At 35.0% G+C, this 20,118-nt stretch overlaps 1 protein-coding gene across 4 annotated transcripts in view; it reads left to right on the top strand.

Moving 5' to 3' along the window:
* Positions 1 to 20,118, top strand: part of HDX (highly divergent homeobox) — a 162,636-nt gene that overhangs the window by 49,149 nt on the left and 93,369 nt on the right. For 3 of the 4 annotated variants that reach the window (XM_074392345.1, XM_074392343.1, XM_003936819.3), the window contains one exon: positions 14,808 to 14,861. The exons of the other annotated variant lie outside the window; for it this stretch is intronic. In XM_074392345.1, coding sequence (XP_074248446.1) covers positions 14,808 to 14,861 — 54 coding nt within the window. The remainder of the gene's footprint in view (positions 1 to 14,807; positions 14,862 to 20,118) is intronic. 4 annotated transcript variants of the gene reach the window in all.

The following is a 20,118-nucleotide window of genomic DNA, read 5'->3' as shown; positions in this document are numbered from 1 at the left end:
TGGGACTGTGCTGGTTCAGACCTGAAGCCAGCACAGTATTGGATCTCACCCCAGGTCCATGGAAACTACAGCCTGATTATTGCCTATGTTTGCTCAAAGTCTTAGAGCTCAACAATGAGCAAGGCTATCTGGGCTTATACCCTTTTCTTCAGGATGGGAAGTTCTCTCTGGCCCTGGGCAGATCCAGAGATGACATACAAGAGTTGGAAAACCTAGGAATCTACTTGGCATTATATTCTTTTGTGACTGAACTGGCACACAGCCACAAGACAATGTCTTACCAACTCTTCCCTACTTTTTCCACATGCAGAGGTGCCTCACATCTTGGCCACCACCACCTCAGACCCATGGCAAAGACTGCCTGGCTACTACCAGTGTTCACTCAAGGTCAATGTACTTTTCAGTTATATTGTGGTAAATGTTGCAATACTTGAGGCTCTCCCATCAAGGCTATAGGATCCCCTCTGGCACAGGTCACATCTAAAAATTAAATCCAAGAGCTAAGCCCTGGAACGGGGACCCCAAGAGCCTGCTTGGTGCTCTACCTCTACTGCAGCTGAGCTGGTACCTAAGCTGCAAGACAAAGTCTCCTTTACTTTTTCCTCTATTTTTCTCAAGCAGAAGGTGTCTTTCCCCATGCCCACAACAGCTGGGAATGTGCTGGTTCACAACTGAAGCCAGCACATCTAAATATTACCCAAGTTCAATGGCAAATACTCCCTGACTGCCACTGCTGACTATTCAGGTTCAAAGGGCACTTTAGTCAGCAGCCGATAAATTCTGCTGGAACTGTTCCCTTTTCTTCAAGGCAGCAGATTCCCTTCTGGCTCTGAGTATGTTTAGAAATGTAGTTCAGGGGCTAGGCCCTGGAATAGAAGCCTCAAGACTCTTCCTTGGATCCTATTCTATTGTGGCTGAGCTGTTTTCAAAGTAGTAAGACAAAGTCTTCTTTACTCTTTCCTCTTCTCTACTCAAGTGAAGGGAAAGACTCTCTCCTACAGCTACAATCTGTACTATCTAGAGTTGGGGATCAGGTGTCACAAGCACTCCCTTGGCTGCCCTGGCTGATGTTTCTCCAGGTCATGTGCAGTCCACATGTACTGGCTGTGAGCCCAGCATAGCACCAGGACTTGCCCAGGAACTTCAGTCCTTGTGACCTAGAGTGTCTTTCAGATTTACTTACTACCCCAAAGCACATTAGCCCTCAATGGTGAGACTTGCCAAAACTCAAGTTCCTACTGCTCGAGTGGGTGATTCCCCTCTAGCCAGTGCTGATCTAAATGCTCCCTCCATGTATACCAGATGAATTCTGCTCATTGTTCATTTCTGCTGTGATAGGTCAGCATTGACTTTCAATGCAAAGTCCCACAATCACTGCACTCTCCCTCCCCCAAATGTACAGATGCTCTCTCTGCACTGTCTGACTCCTGTTGGGGTTAAGGGAAGTGTGGTGTTGGCTATTAAAAATTGTCTTTCATATACCCTTCATTGCCTCTTTCAAAGATATTAAGTTAAAACAAGCATAGTGATTGATAATCTGATTTTTAGTTCTTATGAATTTTTTTTGTGTGGATCATTCTTCAATTTGGTATTCCTGGGGGGAGGACAATCATTCCTTCTAATTGGCCAGCTTGCACTGCCTTTCTCTTATTAGCCAATTCTTGGTGAAATTGTCTTTTAGTTGTTGAATTGTTTAAATCTGTTGTATATGCTGGATGAATAGTCCCTTGTCAGACAAATACTTCACAACTATTTCTTCCTATTCAATAGATTTTCTACCCACTTCTATTTTTGGGAGGAAGCTATTTAATGTAGTCCCATTTATCTATTTTTGTTTTGTTGCTTTTCCTTTTTTCTTTTTTTGTCTTGTTTCAAAACGTAATTTTTTAAAATTGTACTTTAAGTTCTGGGGTACGTGTGCAGATCTTTCAGGATTGTTGCATAGGTACACACATGCCATGGTGGTTTGCTGTCTCCAACCCTGTTGCCTTTTCTTTTGAGGTCTTAGCCATAAAATCTTTGTCTACACTAATGGCTTGAAATATTTCCCCTATGTTTTCTTACAGTAGTTTTATATTTTGAGTCTTATGTTTAAGGCTTTGAGTTGAAGTTTGTGTATTGTGACATACAGGGTTCTAGTTTCTTCTTCTTTATATGAGTATCCAATTAGCCTAGTAGCATTTATTGAAGATGGTATTATTTCTTTAACACACATTCTTATTGCCTTTGTCCTATTACCTTTTTCCCTTTGTAGATTTATTTCTGGGTTTTCTATTCTGATCCATTAGTCTACATGTCTGCATATACACCAGTACCATGCTATTTGGTTCACTATAGCTTTATCATATATATTAAAGTCAGATAATAGGATGCTTTCAGCTGATTTTTTTTTAATGATTTTAGGAGATCTTTCTATTTGTTTCTCTCTTCTTCAGTTTCTTTCCTTAGTGTTTTGTAGTTTTCCTTGTAGAATTATTTCACCCTTATGGTTAAATTTATTCCTAGCTATTTTTTGTAGCTATTGTAAATTGCATTCCCTTATTGATTTTTTTTCTCAGCTAATTTATTATTGGCTTACTGAAATGCTACTTATAGTATGTTGATTTTTTATCCTCCAATTTTACTGAATTTATTTATCTGATTTAATAATTATTTTGTGGAGTTTCTAGTTTTTCCTAGATATAAGATTATGTCATCTACAAGGAGGGAAAATTTGACTTATTTTCTAATGTGGCTGCCTTTTATTTTTTTCTTGCCTGAGTACTCTGGCTGCGACTTCCAGTACTGTTGATGAGGTGTGGCTAAAGTAGGCATCCTTATTTTCTTCCAGGTCCAAGAAAAAGGACTTTCAGCTTTTAACATTCAGTATCAGGTTAGTTGTTGGTTTTCATATTTATCCTTTGCTATATTGAGGTACATACTCTCTGTGCACACTATGTTGTTTTTCTTATGAAGGGATAATGAATTTTATCAAATGATTTTCTGTATCTATTGATATAATAAGGCTTTTGTCCTTCATTTTGTTGATATGATGTTCATGTTAATTGAGTTGTATATGTTGAACTATCCTTACATTCCTGGGTTGAATCCCACTTGATCATTTTGTATTCTTTTTGATGTACAGTTGAATTCATTTTGCTAGAATTTTTTTGAGGGGTTTACATCTGTATTAATCAGGGTAACTGGCTTGAAATTTTTTTTTTGTTGTTGTTGTTGTTGTTGCTGTTGTTTTCATCCTTGTCTAGTTTTGGTATTAGGGAAATGCTGGTCTTATATAATTAGAGAAAATTCTCACCTCTTCAATTTTATGAAATAGTTTCAGGAGAACTGGTTTTATTTCTTCCTTTTAAGTTTCATAGAATTTGGCAGTGAAGTCATTCAGTCCTGGATTTTCCTTTGCTGGTAGACATTTATAAATTATTGTTACTGATTCAATCTCAGTAATTTTTTTTTTGGTTTCTTTAGGTTTTCTATTTCTTTTTAAATTCCATCTTAGTAGGGTGTATGTGTGCAGAAATATATTCATTTCTTCTTAGGTTGTCCAGTTTGCTAGTGTATAGTTGTTCTTTGTAGTCTCTGATGATCTTTTGTATTTCTGTATTATTAGTTACAATGTCTTTTTTTCATTTCTGATTTTATCTACTTGTGTCTTTTTTTTTTTCTCTTGGCTAGTCTAGCTAGCAGTTTATCAAATTTGTTTATCTTTTAAGAATGCAACTTTTCATTTTGTTGGTAGTTTATATCTTTTTAGTGTCTATTTTGTTTAGTTCTGCTCTGATCACTATTATTTATTTATTTCTATTTAATTTGTGTTTGATTTGTTCCTGTTTTTCTCATTTTTAAAGTGAATTAATTTAATACAAGTTTGTCTAAATTTTTCATCTAGGCATTTATTGCTTTGAACTTCTACATTAGCATTGCTTTTCCTATACTTTTATTTGGTATACTTTGTTTCAATTTTCATTTGTTTTAATACATTTTTTTACTTTCTCTTCAATTTCTTCTTTATTTTTCAGGAGCATGTTGTTTAATATGCATATATTTGTAAGTCTTCCAAAGTTCCTCCTGTTATGGATCTCTAGTTTGATTCCATAGTGGTCTAAGAAAGATACTCTATATAGTTGTAATATTTTAAAAAAACTGTCGAGACTTGTTTTGTGTCCTAGCATGTGGTCTATACTGGAGAATGTTCCATATGCTGCTGCAAACAAATGTGTATTCTGTAGTTTTTTGATTAAATATTCTGTAAATGTCTTTTAAGTCTAATTGATGTAATTAATGGTTTAAATGCAATATTTCTTTGTTAACTTTGTCGAGATTATCTGTCTAATGCTGAAAGTGAGGAGTTGATATCCCTTACTATACTTGTGCTGGAGCCTCTTCTTTTTTTCCAATCTAATAATACTTGCATTGAATATCTTGGTCCATTGGTGTTGGGTGCATATATGTTTAGAATTTTTACATCCTTTTGCTGGATTGATCCCTCTACTATTATATAATGACTTTCCTTTTCTCTTTTTATTGTTTTTCACTTAAAGTCTGCTTTATCTAAATATTGCTACTCCTGCTTGTGGTCATTTTTATTTGCATGGATTATTTTTTTTCCATCCCTTTACTGTCAGTCTATGTGGGCCTTTATAGGCGAGATTGCTTTCTTGTAGGCAGTAGATAGTGGAGTGATGGGTTTTTGTTGTCCATTTAGCCAGTCTGTATCTTTTAAGTGAAAAGTTTAATTTATTTATATTCAAAATCACAATTGACTTGTGAATATTTATTCTTGTCATGTTGCAAATTTATTTCTGGTGGTTTTTAATAACATCCTTTGTTCCTTCCTTTTACTTTTATTGTTTACCAATGTGATTTGACAACTTTCTGTAATGGTAACATTGGAGTATTTTCCCTTTTTCATGTATGCATTTGCTCTTCTAGTGGGATTTCATACCTGCTTGTGTTTTCATGATGATAATATTGCCTTTCACTTCCACGTGTCAGACTCCCTTAAACAATTTCAGGGTGAGTATAGTGGTGGTGAATTCTTGCAGCTTTTGCTTGTCTGGGAAAGACTATTTTTCTCATTCATTTGTGAAGAATAAATTACTGTGTATAGTGTCCTTGGCTTGTAGGGTTCTTTTTCTTTCAGCTCTTTGAAGATATAATTCCACTATCTCCTGACCTGTGAAGTTTCTACTGAGAAATCTGGTGTTTGTCTGATATGGGTTCTATAAAGGTGACCAGATACTTTTCTCTTGATGCTTTCAGAATCTCTCTTTGACTTTGACTTTTCCATCTTCTGTATTACGCCATAGATAAGACCTTTTAGCATTGTATCTCCTTGGGGATCTCTCAGTTTCTGGTATTTGGATGCATAAATCTCTTGGTAGAGTTTGGAAATTTTCAGCCATTATTTCACTAAATATATTTTTTATTGCTTTCACTTTTTTTTGCCTTTTCAGACACCATAAAATTGAACATTTGGGCACTTTATAGTATTCAGTGTGTCATGTAGGCTTTGTTAATTCTTTTTTATCCTTTTTTTTTTTTTCTTTTGGTCTGACTGGGTTATTTCAAAATACCTATCTTCACATCCTGAAATTCACTCTTCTGCTTGGTCTGGTCTATTGTTGAAGCTTTGAATATAGGTTTTATTTGATTCAATTAACTCTTTTAGTTCCAGAATTTCTTTTTAAAATTGTATCTGCAAAGACCTGGAACCAACCCAAATGCCCATCGATGATAGACTGGATAGGGAAAATGTGGTACATATACACCATGGAATATTATGCAGCCATCAAAAACGATGAGTTCGCGTCCTTTGTAGGGACATGGATGAACCTGGAAACCATCATTCTCAGCAAACTGACACAAGAGCAGAAAATCAAACACCGCATGTTCTCACTTATAGGTGGGTGTTGAACAATGAGAACACATGGACACAGGAGGGGAGCACTACACACTGGGGTCCGTTAGGGGGAAATAGAGGAGGGATGGGGGGGTGGGGAGGTGGGAAGAGATAGCATGGGGAGAAATGACAGATACAGGTGAGGGGAAAGAAGGCAGCAAAGCACACTGCCATGTGTGTACCTATGCAACAATCTTGCATGTTCTTCACATGTACCTCAAAACCTAAAATGCAATTTAAAAAAATTATATCTTTCTGGTAAATTTCTCTTTCATATCCTAAATTGTTTTTCTGATTTCTTTGTATTATGTTTCTGAATTATCTTGTATCTCCCTGAGCTTCTTTATATTCAATATTTTAAATTATTTTTTCTGGTTTTCATTAGTTTCTTCTTGAATAGAATCTGTTGCCAAATAAGTATTGTGTTCCTTTAGAAGTGTCATATTTCCTTGTCTTTTCATGTTATGCCTTTTCATTGATATCTGACAATCTGGTATAACAGTTACCTCTTCCAGTATTTTTAGTTTGTTTTTGTAGGGGAGCACTTTTTTCTGAAGATGTATCTATGGTGTTTGTTGGGTAGGGCACTTTGACTTTGATTCTGGGTGTGTTCAATAGCATAGTCCTTGCATGATTTCCTTAACTGTAAACATCATCAGTAGTGTCTGTCATTTTCTCAGTGCCTAGATTGTGATTTTTAGTGGAGCCTATGGTGAAGTTTTGTTGGGAACAGAGACATTCAGATGAGCCAGTCCTGGGGCCTCAGTGGATGTGGCAACCTGAGTCTGCTTGTCCTAGGGCAGTATACTCTGGCACTGGTATTAGCAGGTACAGGTGTGCTGATTCATGGGCCTCCAGGCAGCTTGCTCAGGTGCTGGCTGTGTCCTGGATAGGTGGGTGAGTCCTTGGGCCCCTGAACAGTCAATATTGCCTGAGTGATAGCAGCAACCATGGCAGGACAATCATTCCTCTCCCACACAGTCCATCCTGCTGTTGGCAGTGGCTGTGATGGTTTGGGTGGACCTGTCCTCAGGCACCCAAGAGTAGTGCCAAATGTGGTGGATGGGGTGGGATAACTTACAGACACTGACAGTGTGCTCAGGCACTGGCATGGAGCTGAGCCAGGAAAGCATGTCATCTACTCCCCAGTGGTGTGTACAGGAGCTGGCTGAGCTTCACTGGGGTATGGGATTGCCCCGTTTTTACAGAATGTTTGGTGGGGATAGCAGTCGCTGTGCTGCAGCTCTGCTGCTGGGGAGGGTGAGATTGTTTTCAGTGGTAGCAGCAAGAACAGGTGGCTGGGTAGCAGGCATCTCAGTCACAGGTGGGAGTTGTAATACAATAGCCTTTTCTCAGGATGCTATTAAATGTGAGGCAGCCCTGATACTAGAGGCAGCAAGATTACAGCCAATGGCTTGTGCTTCATCCTAGGTTAGGTAGCAGTCAGCAGCACTGCCCAGATTCATGTGGGTGATGGCAAATAAGCTTCAGGGATTTGGAGATGAAGGAGCTGTTGGAGACCCAGGGCAGGAAACAGTCTGGAAGGGACTGGCCTCTCAAAGTGGTGTCTTGCTGTAACTGTTTAGGACTTAGTGTGTGGGGGGGACCTGGTGTGAACTCCTTTTCTTGTGTAATGCTGTCCGCTTCTTTTGTGAGTTTCAGGGCCTAAGTGAGTTGAGGCACTTTCCATTCACTAGGATTGTAGGAATTCATGGTAGAAATGTGTACTACTGGGTGTCACTCTCTTATTCTTTCCTTGTATTGGGGAGCCTCTCTAGGCTCTTAGCTCCCACTGGCCTAGTAGGCAGCTTTGCTGCCCTCTCCTTCCTTGCCTTAGGTATGTTGTCATTTCTTTGTTGAATTCCAGCCTTCTCTATTAGGTGATCTATTCAAAGTGTGATTATCTACTTGTTGTTTTTGTTCTTCTTGTGGAGGAGATGAATACCAGATGCTTCTAGTCAGCTATCTTGAACCCCTGTTCTACGTGGCCACTGTTAAATAACTAGTTTTTCTTATGACCTTTATTCCTGCATCTCCCAGAACCATTAGCTGTGCTATTTTATTCCTCAATTAGTAATCTTTTCCCCAAGCGTCCATGGGTCTTCAGTCTCTTTGAGGTTTTCATGAGCCTTGTTCATTGCTTCCCACCAATTCCGCTAGCTTGAGATCTGAGATGTGCCACTTTAGGCTTTCTGAACTCCAAATTAGTAGATAAAGAGGCCAGTTGCTCAGGCAGCCCCCAGACAGATTAAAATGTTGCAAATTCAGTCCACCTCACAGTCTCTTATTCATGGAAGAGACTGGGGATCAGGACAGTACATTTTCCCCAAAAATGTGCCCTCCCATACCCGGAAGGTGTGCAACAAGCCAAATAAAAACACTGAAATCTCCTACTATTTTGAACATGACATTTTCTTGATTGTACACTCACCTGGTTGCTGTGAATATGGTTTCAAGAGCTACTATAAATTTATTTCAACTAGTCACTAGTTGTTTATTTAATATTTACATGGGGGGACGTGGATCTAGGGCTACCTAGTCCTTCGTCTTGCTTACTTCTCTCTGCTTTTTTTTTTTTAAAGAATAAATGTATCAGTCCATATAATATTAATACAAAACACAGATATTGTGTTTGATTTATTTGAAAATCCTATATTTGGTTGAACAAGTAGTCATATGCAAGGTAGGGATAGAAAGTTTTGATTCATGGTAACCATTCAATTCCAGCCCAGCACATATGAGTAGCCTGACAAAAGCAATAAATCTTTTATTGTTGTTTGATGAACTGATCTCTGCATGTGCATGTAATAAACTATTTCAACTATATATTTCGCATTTAAAGCTAACATTGACAATTTGTTTTCTGAAATTAGTAAAGAGCTTTTATGGTCCCCAAATTTCTGGGTTTTTTACATGGGTAGAATTAATATAATATTTTTAAATATGCTAGAGGACATAATTTTAGAGGTTCTAGATTTGTGGTTGTTTATTCCTTAGTGCCTTTGGATAAGAAAATAAACATTCCACATGTTAACTTGTATTATTTTATTTTGACCTTCCATTATTTTTTAACGGACAATATCTCAAGAATCAGTTGGATGAATATGGTTTTGTAATGAGTACTTTTTGTAATTTCACTGAAACATCTTAGAATTCTAGTTTTCTTGATTTTAATCTCTTGTGATTTGTAAAATTTTACTATTATGTATAAAAACACATTTCAAATAGCATTTTGGTTTTCAATTAGATGAACTTTCTAAGCACCAGATTTCTATCACATAACAGAAAAAAAAAATTCATGTGCTTAAAAATATGTTAGTTGTTTATCCAAAAGTTTTAGCATTGAAACTTTAATTTGTAAAGGCAATCTAACTTCTGAAAACTTTTCTGAAGACTTGGTAGAGAGAAAAGAGGAAAATATTTTTATATACAACAAGACATTTTTTTTTCTTTGCTCCAGAACACATTGTTATTAACCATATGTAAATTACTGCCCCCCTCCACATCTCCTTATCCTATGCATTAGTCTCATATATATTGCCATTCTTGGCCCTTTGTTAAATTTCAGCAAATTACAGCTAGTGAATAATAAACGTCCAAGTTAATTAAATTAGTCAATCAGTAAATGTTTACTGAGTACAATCGCATGCCCAGAAACATTCTCTATGTTGTACCTATCATAACTGAAAAAAAAAATAGGAAAATCTGCCATTTAAAGCAGAGCGATTGATAGGTTTCTATGTTCAGCTAATACTAATACAACTGATGGAAAGCTAAAACACTGATTTATGAGTCTCTTACTAATGAATTTCTCTGAGAGGCCTGGTTATTACTTGATTGCATCATTTAATCACATTCCATTTAATAAAATGCTAAATAATCAAATATTCAATTTCCCTGGCTCTCATAAAATGTGGTATATATCATATAGTAGCTTTACTAGCCCCATAAGTTGGTCTCAAATTTTTAAATAGAAGGTACAGCATATATGTAGAACTGTTTTTACAACATATTTTTTGAAATCAAATGAATGTTTTTACACATAATCTCTGTGTGACTATATAAAATAATTAGAATAAATTTTTAAACTTGATACTTTGCCCTTGACAATCTAATAATCTAGCAGAAATATTAAAACAGATTCATATGTGGGATTATATAAATTATATAAAATAAAACAGCAAAAATTCCTTTAAGAATATCTAAATCATCTCTAAAACTTAACTATTTGCATGTCTTCTTATGAATGCACAACCGTGTGCAGTAATGAAGACATATAATATGTAATTGATATTCTGATATATACATTCTACTTAAAGTATGATTTTACATGAGACTGGCAAGTATGTTATAGTTGAATTCACGAACCTTAACTATACATATGGTGTGACTCCAGTATACATCTAAATAAGTGCATTACTTTATTTGTGTATCCACTCTTAGCCATGAGATGCAGATTTCCAACAGTAAGTGAACTTTTTTTCATTTACTTTTGAAGTTGTGATTCCCCATCAGCTCCAGCAGACCAGGCACTTTTGGAAGCAGTTGACCAAAAGAGGACTATTTCCATTATCTCCAAACTATTTAGTTCTCTTGTATCTTATGTATAAGACCTTTTCTTCAATAGTATGCTTGATATTTCTCTTCTTAATTCCCACTTTCCCGACCCTGGTTTCAAACCTGAATTACTTCTCATCTAAACTATTATAGTAGTTTCTGTACTTCTTTAATTACACACATAGACACCTAAGATTTGTACTGTATAAACATATAGTTCTGATCATACCATACATCTGCTTGAATGCTTTCAATGGCTCCCTATTTTCTACAGAATTAGATATAAATGCACCTGTCATTCATAATCTCCACACAGTCACCCTAACTCCCCTTTCTAGTTCTAGTTGAAATGACCATTCCCCAAATACATCTGTCTTTTAATTTCACTGTGCTCATGCCATTCTTTTTCCCTGAAATGCTGATCTCTTTTATTTCTATTAAAATCCTATCCATCTTTTAAGGTTCACCTGAGATATAAATGCTCAAGTAGATGTAATTTTGTTATATTTTGAGCTCCTGCTCTACTTTGTTTATTGTATCTCCCTTGTGACATTTAACATAGTTTTCTTTGTATCAGAGACATTAATGTACCTATCTTATCTATTCCTCTCAAGCAACAGTTCTTGCTTTCCAGGAAATTATGATTTACTGATCTTTTATTTCCTGTAGCTTTCTAAAACAGTGCCTCATATAGAAGAAATAGCTGACTGGGAAGTTATATAATACTTATTTCATTAATGTACAATTTTGTCAAAAGTTTTTGAGGTTCTTTCACAATTGCTTTAGGAGCTCGTGGAACTTTTGTAAATGCTTTGGTAGTGACAAATAATTCTCATGTGAGGGAGCATTTGATTTTAAAAATAGTCAGAACTCATTCTAAGCCACATTGAGTGACTAATATGGGTTTTCTATTGGGGCCATTATATTTTCAGTTAAAATAAAAGGAATGTAATGAGACAAAATTTCTGGGTGAGGCATGAACTGATAATTCCAAAAAGAAAGTTCTCAAAATGCTTTGAATAATGTCAGCATCATTGTAATGAGTTTGTAACACTCCAAATATTTTACTTGGAAATGTACAGCACTCTTTTGAATGTGTATGTTCTAATATATTTGTTAAATCAGTCTTATCTTCTTGAAGATTTATTTCATGGTTTTCCACACCAGTCTGTTTAAAGTGAGTTTGGAATCGAAATATCATTTAAATGAGATGTGTATTACCCTTCTAATTTGAGTATTGCATTTCATAGTTTTTGGTGAGTGAGAAATAAATCGTCAATATTTCACCAAATAAAACTTCCCAAATTTGTGGAAAGGTATTTATTCAAAAAAGCCTACAAATTCAGTTACTCTGCCCAGCTGTTCCTGAGTTATACTGGAAATGTAGTGAACTGAACAATAGATTTGAGGTAAACATTAGAGGCCAGGTTTGGCAGCTCATGCCTGAATCTCAGCACTTTGGGAGGCTGAGGTGAGCAGATCATGAGGTCAGGAGTTTGAGACCAGACTGACCAACATAGTGAAACTCTGTCTCTACCAAAAATACAAAAATTAGCTGGGCGTGGTGGCACACACCTATAATCCCAGTTACTCAGGAGGCTGAAGCAGGAGAATTGCTGGAACCTGGGAGGTGGAGGTTGCATTGAGCAAAAATCAGGCCATTGAACTTGAGCCTAGGCCACAGAGTGAGACTCCATCTCAAAAAAAAATAAAAATAAAAATAAATAAATAAATAAATAAATAAATGAAGTAAACATTAGAGGTTAGTTGAATATAATATCAGAGTATCATGTAACTGCTGATACAGAATTTTAAAACAAAAAAGTGAAACTTCTACCAAATCACATGAAATTTATAATATTTGCATACTATGTGCTTATAGGGTTTTATATTTTCTTACTGACTGACTTAAACAGGAAACCACATTTTATATTTATCAAATGTATAGTCAGTGTTTATACAAATTCTATTTCCATGTTTGTTGTATCATCTTTATTATTTCATATGTAACTTTTTAGCAGTTACTGGTTTAATGTTTTGTTTCGTTTGTAATTCATTTGGTTTATCATACAGAATTTTCTAGAAAATTTGATTTATCATACAGAATTTTCTGGATATTCTATATGATCAATTTTGAATTATTTTTTACTAATGGATAAGAATATGTGAACAGATAATCCAAAACACTTGGGTATCGATATTTTTTCTAGATTATGTTGTATAATTATTTAAGCAGATTTATTTCCCTCACTGAGGCTAACAATGAATTTTCAAACTCTAGCACATATTGGTGGGATAAAAAGGAAAAATACATTTTGAATAACTTTCAGAATACATTTATATCATTAAAAAATCAATTATTCACACATTCTCATTAACCCCTAACATTCCAGTTAATTGCCATTTTAGTGTAATAGTATTTTATCTTGAGCAAAAATATTTTTATTTTTCCTTGAAAGGAATTTATATGTTTAGCTAATTCCTAGTATTTTGGAATACTTGTAACTCAAAGTAAAATGGCAGATCTGGTGGCTAGGAACAGTAACAGCTTACCTGAAATTTGAATAACTGAGAATATTAATTTACGGTTAACATTGATCATCACTCTTTGTCAATAGGTGTAATACTATTTAGGCCATTACTGCTCATAATTTATGAAACACATTGAATATTTTATCGAATGCCTTGTTCTTACCTCCATGACCTACTGAAGCTGATTCGCCTTGTCAGTGTCTCAGGAGGTATCTCTTTGGGAGGGAAGGAGAGAACAAGTGAGAAGTACTCCGCAATTGTGTGTCCTATGAAAAAACATAGTTAAGTCCAGGCTAACCCAGACCACAGCTAAAAGATCACATTTGTCTTTGTAAACGCTCCCTAAAATCCTACTAGAGCAGCATCTGTCTCCTTGTGTAGCAATGCCGAGGTAATAAGGTGTTACTGGCCATTTGTCTTAGTGGTTTATACTTTAAGTATAAGGTAAAAAGTGACTATCACCCTGTCTAACTGGATTTGTATGACCATTATTTTAATTTTGGGTGTGAGTACTTAGGTAGCTGAGAATGTATTGAAATTGAATATATCCATAACTACCACAAACAATACTCTGCCCAATCAGTAAAGGTCAACATGTTTCACCATTTTTGGAAAATTATTAGAAAGTATTTGCTCAAGTATAAAATACTTGTATAATATGCAAAAAATATCTCCTCAAGATTGCAACATTGCTAAACTTCACTACCAAAACTAGACACAGGGACATACTCATAAAGAACAGATTTTATCAAACACATTTTTATCTAGAGAGGTTTGATGTATAGATAGTAATGATTAAAAGTTTACTTTTTCAATCATACATTATTTATGCAAAGATAATATTTCATTAAATAAATGGGCTTACTAAAATATGCAATTCACCATGTTGCAGGAAAGAGTGTAGGGCATAGTGAATAGACTTCTCTGGAGGTCACTATTTGGAGAAACATTGTTTTAGTCATTTATACTGCAGGTCTAAGATTTGTATTAAGAAAACACATGAAGCAATAAATCCATTAGTCAGTGCTAAATTTACAAAATAAATACAGGTAATGTGTTTAGGTAGTTTATAGCACACATAATTCATTATGAATTCATTTCTTGCTTTGTGGTGAGGCCCTATTTAAAATGTGACTACAGCAGTCCTCCCTTATCCATGGTTTTGTTTTCCATGGTTTCAGTAACATGCAGTGAAGTACAATAAGATATTTCAAGAAAGGTCATATTCACATAACATTTATTACAGTATTTTGTCCTAATAGTTTTATTTTGTTATTAATTATTGTTCATTTCTTATCTAACTTATAATTCAACTTTATTATAAGCATGTATGTATAGGAATAAATATTGTATAAATAAAGTTCTTACCCTCTGCAGTTTCAGACATCCACTGGGTGTCTCAGAGTGTATCATCTGTGGATAAGGGAAGACTATTCTATACTTCTTCTAACGTCTTTACTTCACAAAGTATTGAATTTTTATTATTCAATTGTATTATCTATAGATTTTAAAACTTGCAACAGCATCCCAACAATTCTAGGTCCCACAACAATGCCCCAGAACCATTTTTTTTTTTTTTTTTTTTTTTTTTTTTTTTTTTTTTTTTTTAGTTCCCAGAAGTCTGCACCACTTTCAAATATTTTTCACCAAGAAAGACCCCTTAAATCTGTTGAGTTCATTAAGGAAACATTTTATATGTGGGGAATATGTTCTAAATGCAGATTTATCTTGACATAGTGTGTGAAATCTTTGGTGTTGATCAACATTCCAAGTACTGTCAATAAATAGCTTACTGAGATTCCGTTTGTTGTTTTCACAGATTTCAGGAAACCTTACTGTGCCTTGGATTACAGGGTGTTCTAGAAAAAGAGCAGTAAGTAATCTTTCATTTAAAGCAGCAAATGGGCTTCCCCTTGTGCTGTTAATAAGAATGCCATTGAGAAAATTGCCATCGTATTTGTAAGCTGGCAAAACTGAACCTTGATAGAACTACATTGTCTCAAGGGACATATTTCAAGATCATAATATTTACATATACTACAAATATAGTCTTAATTATAATGTAATAATTAGCACACCATATAATCCATGGGCAGTTTTCTCAGTTTTAAAAGTGACTCCAAAATAATTCATAAAATATAATTTTTCTACATCGAATCAACCCAGTTAATTTAATCAGACAATTGAATTATAATTGATATAAAATATCTCAATCAGTATTGCATAATTTACTATTTCCCTTTAGTGCAAGTCAGTATTTAGAAATGATGAGTAATTAAGGTTTACCAATCTATTTTGTGCTCTAGATTTCTGATACAAGTGTTGTAATTTAAAAAATGTTAATATAATAGAACTGCAGTAAAACTCTGCTTTCTTAAAGAATCTCATTCAGTTTGTGTGTGTAACATCAATAAATTTGCATTTTGGCAAGTATCCCAAGAGATTTTGATGTGACTGGTCCCTAGATAGGAAACCTTTAAAAGACTTTAACCATAAAAGATACATGAATAGACTTTTAGAAAGACAAATAATCCAAAGAAATCCTAAGCAAAAAGAGCAAAGCAGGAGATATCACATTGCCTGACTTCAAACTAAACTGTAAGGCTACACTAATCAACACAGCATGATGGTACTAATACTAAAACAGACACATAGACCATACAACAGAATAAAGCACCCAGAAATAAAGCTGCACACCTACAACCATCTCACCTTTGACAAAATCAACAAAAATAATAAATGAGGAAAGGACTCCTTGTTCAATAAATTGTGCTGGAATAACTAGCTAGCCATATGCAATAGAATGATACTGGATCCCTACTTCTCATACGAAAGTTAACTCAAGATAGATTAAATATGTAAATGTAAGACTGAAAACTATAAAAATTCTGGAAGGTAACCTAGGAAATACCCTGTTCAACGTTGACTTTGGCAAAGAATTTATGGCTAAGTCACCAAAAACAATCACCACAAAAACAAAAATAGATAAATGGGATGTGACTAAACTCAAGTTTCTATACAACAACAACAACAACAACAACAACAACAACAACAACAAAATACCAATAGAGTAAAAAGACGGCCTACAGAATGGGAGAAAATATTTGTAAAATATGCATTTGGCAAAGGTCTAACATCCAGGATCTACAAAGAACTTAAACAAATCAACAAAGTAAAAACAGAGTCTAATTAAAGATGGGCAAAAGACATAAACAGACACTTCTCAAATGAAGACATATAAGAGGCCAAAAAACATGAAAAAAATGTTCAACATCACTAGTCATCAGAGAAATGCAAATCAAAACCACAATGAGATACCATCTCACACCATTCGGAATAGCAATAATTAAAAAGGAAACAACAGCAACAACAACTAATTCTGCTGAGTATAGAGAAAAGCAAATAGACTGTTACTGGGAATGCAAACTAGTTCAGCCACTGTGGAAAGCAGCTTGGAGATTTCCCAAAGAACTTAAAATAGAACTATTATTTGACCCAGAAATGCCTCTGTTGGATATTATTTCCCAAAGGGAAATAATTTACTGTATTATAAAGGCACATCCAGCTATATATTCATTACAGTGCTATTCATAATAGCAAGGACATAAAATCAACCTAAATGCCCATCAACAGTGAAGTCTATGTGGTACATATACACCATTGAATACTATACAGTCATAAAAATGAATAAAATCATGTCCTTTGCAGCAAAATATATGCAGTTGGAGGCTATTTTCCTAAGTGACCCAATGAAAGAACAGAAAACCAAATAGTGAACGTTCTCACATTTAAGTGGGAACTAAACGTTGAATACATGTGATCATAAAGATAAGAACAACAGACAGGGCTCATTAGATGGGGGAGGGAGGGACTGTGGTCTGAAGAACCACCTGTTAGGTACTATGCTTATGATCTGGGTGTGGGATCATTGGGACCTGAAGCCTCAGCATTATGCAGCAATTTACTCATGCACAAAGTATACTTAAATCTATAATATAAGTTAAAATTAGAAAAATAAGTAAATTAAAAAAAAAGATAACCCAAGTTCATTTATAATGGCCAGGATAAATAAAAATGAAGCTAGGACTTCAGTATTGGCCAAGATTGTCTATATTCCTTTATTCATTTTATTCCCAGCAAAGTAGAAATATAAACCCTGAAAATAATATAAGAGAATTCTGAAAGGATGAAAGAATAAAATGATATGTTAGGGATTCTAAGAATTAGAAAAAATACAGGGTGTTTTCGTCCCCCACTTAACATTAAAAGGCTATCTAAGTCAGGAACCTCATGTTCCCTACCTTAGCAACACAAGAAAGCTTCTGCAGGCTCGTTCCCCAACCCCCACCTGCCACCAGATGGAGCAGGAATCTCAAGAACAACATGAAGTGAGCCTGGCAACATTGACAAAGAAGATTAACTGGAAGTTTTCCTGACAATAAACAGCTAGAAGTTTTCCTGACAATAAACTATTCTCCTTTCCTGCTAGACCAGGTCATTCTCTCCCTCACCTGGAGAGACCAGACCATAATATCAAGGAAGATATTGATGCAAAGAGTAGCTTAGTCTCTTGGCTCCTGTAAGCCAGATAATAACTTCATCTACCTAGAGATACAAGTGGCTTGTTGACAATGGGAGGAAGGACCAAGCCACAACAGGCAACTAGTCCAGAAAGTATGCTGTGTATTCCTGAAGGATGGAGAATCCATTTTCCACCAAAGGACACTAGTTTGTTGGGAGACACCAATGGGGTTATCTCCTTACATGTGTCTGGGCTAGATCAGCTCCTTCTGTCCTCTTAGGTGGTACCAGTAAGGATTACTGGAAGCTCCCGTGGAACCAGGTAAATCAAACAGATGAAAATAACACCACAAAAGTTATGAAAGTTAAATTATTATTGGAACCATAGCCAATAAAACTAGACCAGGATTTGTATGCTAAACATAACTAGGTGACTGCCTGCAAATTTTTTTTTAAAAGCTAAGCATGATTGTATGTCCCTGTAGTCCCAGCTACTTGAGAGACTGAGGTGGGAGGATTGCTTGAGCCCATTAGTTCAAGTCCAGACTGGGCAACATAACAAGGTCCTGTCTCTTAAAAAAAAATCTTCTAAGTTAGTGACCAAAGTAGACAGGAAACAATTGAAGATTGCTCATTAAATTAAATAGTTACCTTTATAACTATACAATATTTGCCTTTGTCACTTTTTCCAGCTTTTTACTGAAGTCTGTTTTACCATATATATATATATATATATATATATATATATACACATATACATATATATGAAGTCTGTTTAACCACATATATGTATATAAAGTCTGTTTTATCCAATATATATATACACTATATATATATATATATATATATATATATATATATATATACTGTGTATGTATGTATGTGTGTGTGTTTATATATATATATATATATATATATATATATATATATATATATATATATATAGTTTACTCATGCTTGCTATTGGTTTGTATTTGCAAGGAATATCATTTTCCATTCCTTCACTTTTATTCTATGCATGTCTTTACAGGTGAGGTTAATATATGTAGGCACCATATAGTTGGGTAAATATATATGCATCCAATAATGAAGCAGTCACATAGAGCAATTATTATCAAATCTAAAAGGATATATAGATAAACAAACCAACAAAAAACCTAGCAAACATTTACATAACATTTTTATCCAACAGCTGCAGAATGCATATTATTTTAATCAGCATATGGTGCATTCACCAGAATTATATATTAGGATACAAGACAAACCTCAGCACATTTTTAAAAGTTAAAGTCATATCAAATATCTTATCTGACCTCAATGGAATAACACTGGACATCAATAATAGAGGAACATTTGAAGCTATGCAAATACACAGAAAATAAACAACATACTCCTGAATGACTAATGGGTGAAAGGAGAAAATAGGAATACAATTTTAAAATTTCTTGAAACAAGTGAAAATAGAAGCACAACATGCCAAAACCTATGGGTCACAGCAAAAGCAGTATTAAAGCCAAGGTAATAGCAATAAATGCCTATATCAACAACTAGAAAAAATTTTAATAAAGAAGGGGCTGATATCCAGAATTTACAAAGAACTAAAGCAGATATACAAGAAAAAAACAAACAAGCCCATTCAAAAATGGGCAAAGGATATGAACAGATACTTTACAAAAGAAGACATACAGGAGGCCAACAAACATATGAAAAAATGCTCATCATCACTGGTCATCAGAGAAATGCAAATCAAAACCACATTGAGATACCATCTCACACCAGTTAGAATGGCGATCATTAAAAAATCGGGAAACAACAGATGCTGGAGAGGATGTGGAGAAATAGGAACACTTTTACACTGTTGGTGGGAATTTAAATTAATTCAACCATTGTGGAAGACAGTGTGGCGATTCCTCAAGAACCTAAAAATAGAAATCCCATTTGACCCAGCAATCCCATTACTGGGTATATATCCAAAGGATTATAAATCATTCTACTACAAGAACACATGCACACGAATGTTCATTGCAGCACTGTTTACAATAGCAAAGACCTGGAACCAACCCAAATGCCCAACGATGATAGACTGGATAGGGAAAATGTGGTACATATACACCATGGAATATTATGCAGCCATCAAAAACGATGAGTTCACGTCCTTTGTAGGGACATGGATGAACCTGGAAACCATTATTCTCAGCAAACTGACACAAGAGCAGAAAATCAAACACCGTATATTCTCGCTCATAGGCGGGTGTTGAACAATGAGAACACATGGACACAGGGAGGGGAGCACTACACACTGGGATCCGTTGGGGGGAAATGGGGGAGGGGCGGTGGGGTGGGGAGGTGGGAAGAGATAGCATGGGGAGAAATGACAGATACAGGTGAGGGGACGGAAGGAAGCAAAGCACACTGCCATGTGTGTACCTATGCAACAGTGTTGCATGTTCATCACATGTACCCCAAAACCTAAAATGCAATAAAAAAAAGAAAAAAGAAAAAAAAAAAAGAAAATACTAAAAAAAAAAAAAAATAAATAAATAAAAGAAGTTAAAAGTTCATTTTTCTTAAGTAAGTGGAAAATCAAGAATAATTTTTAAAAAAGAATA

Source organism: Saimiri boliviensis, chromosome X (assembly GCF_048565385.1).
Source record: "Saimiri boliviensis isolate mSaiBol1 chromosome X, mSaiBol1.pri, whole genome shotgun sequence".
NCBI classification, from domain to species: domain Eukaryota; kingdom Metazoa; phylum Chordata; class Mammalia; order Primates; family Cebidae; genus Saimiri; species Saimiri boliviensis.
Note: the sequence above shows the minus strand (reverse complement) of the source record. Positions and strands in the feature narration are given on the sequence as shown.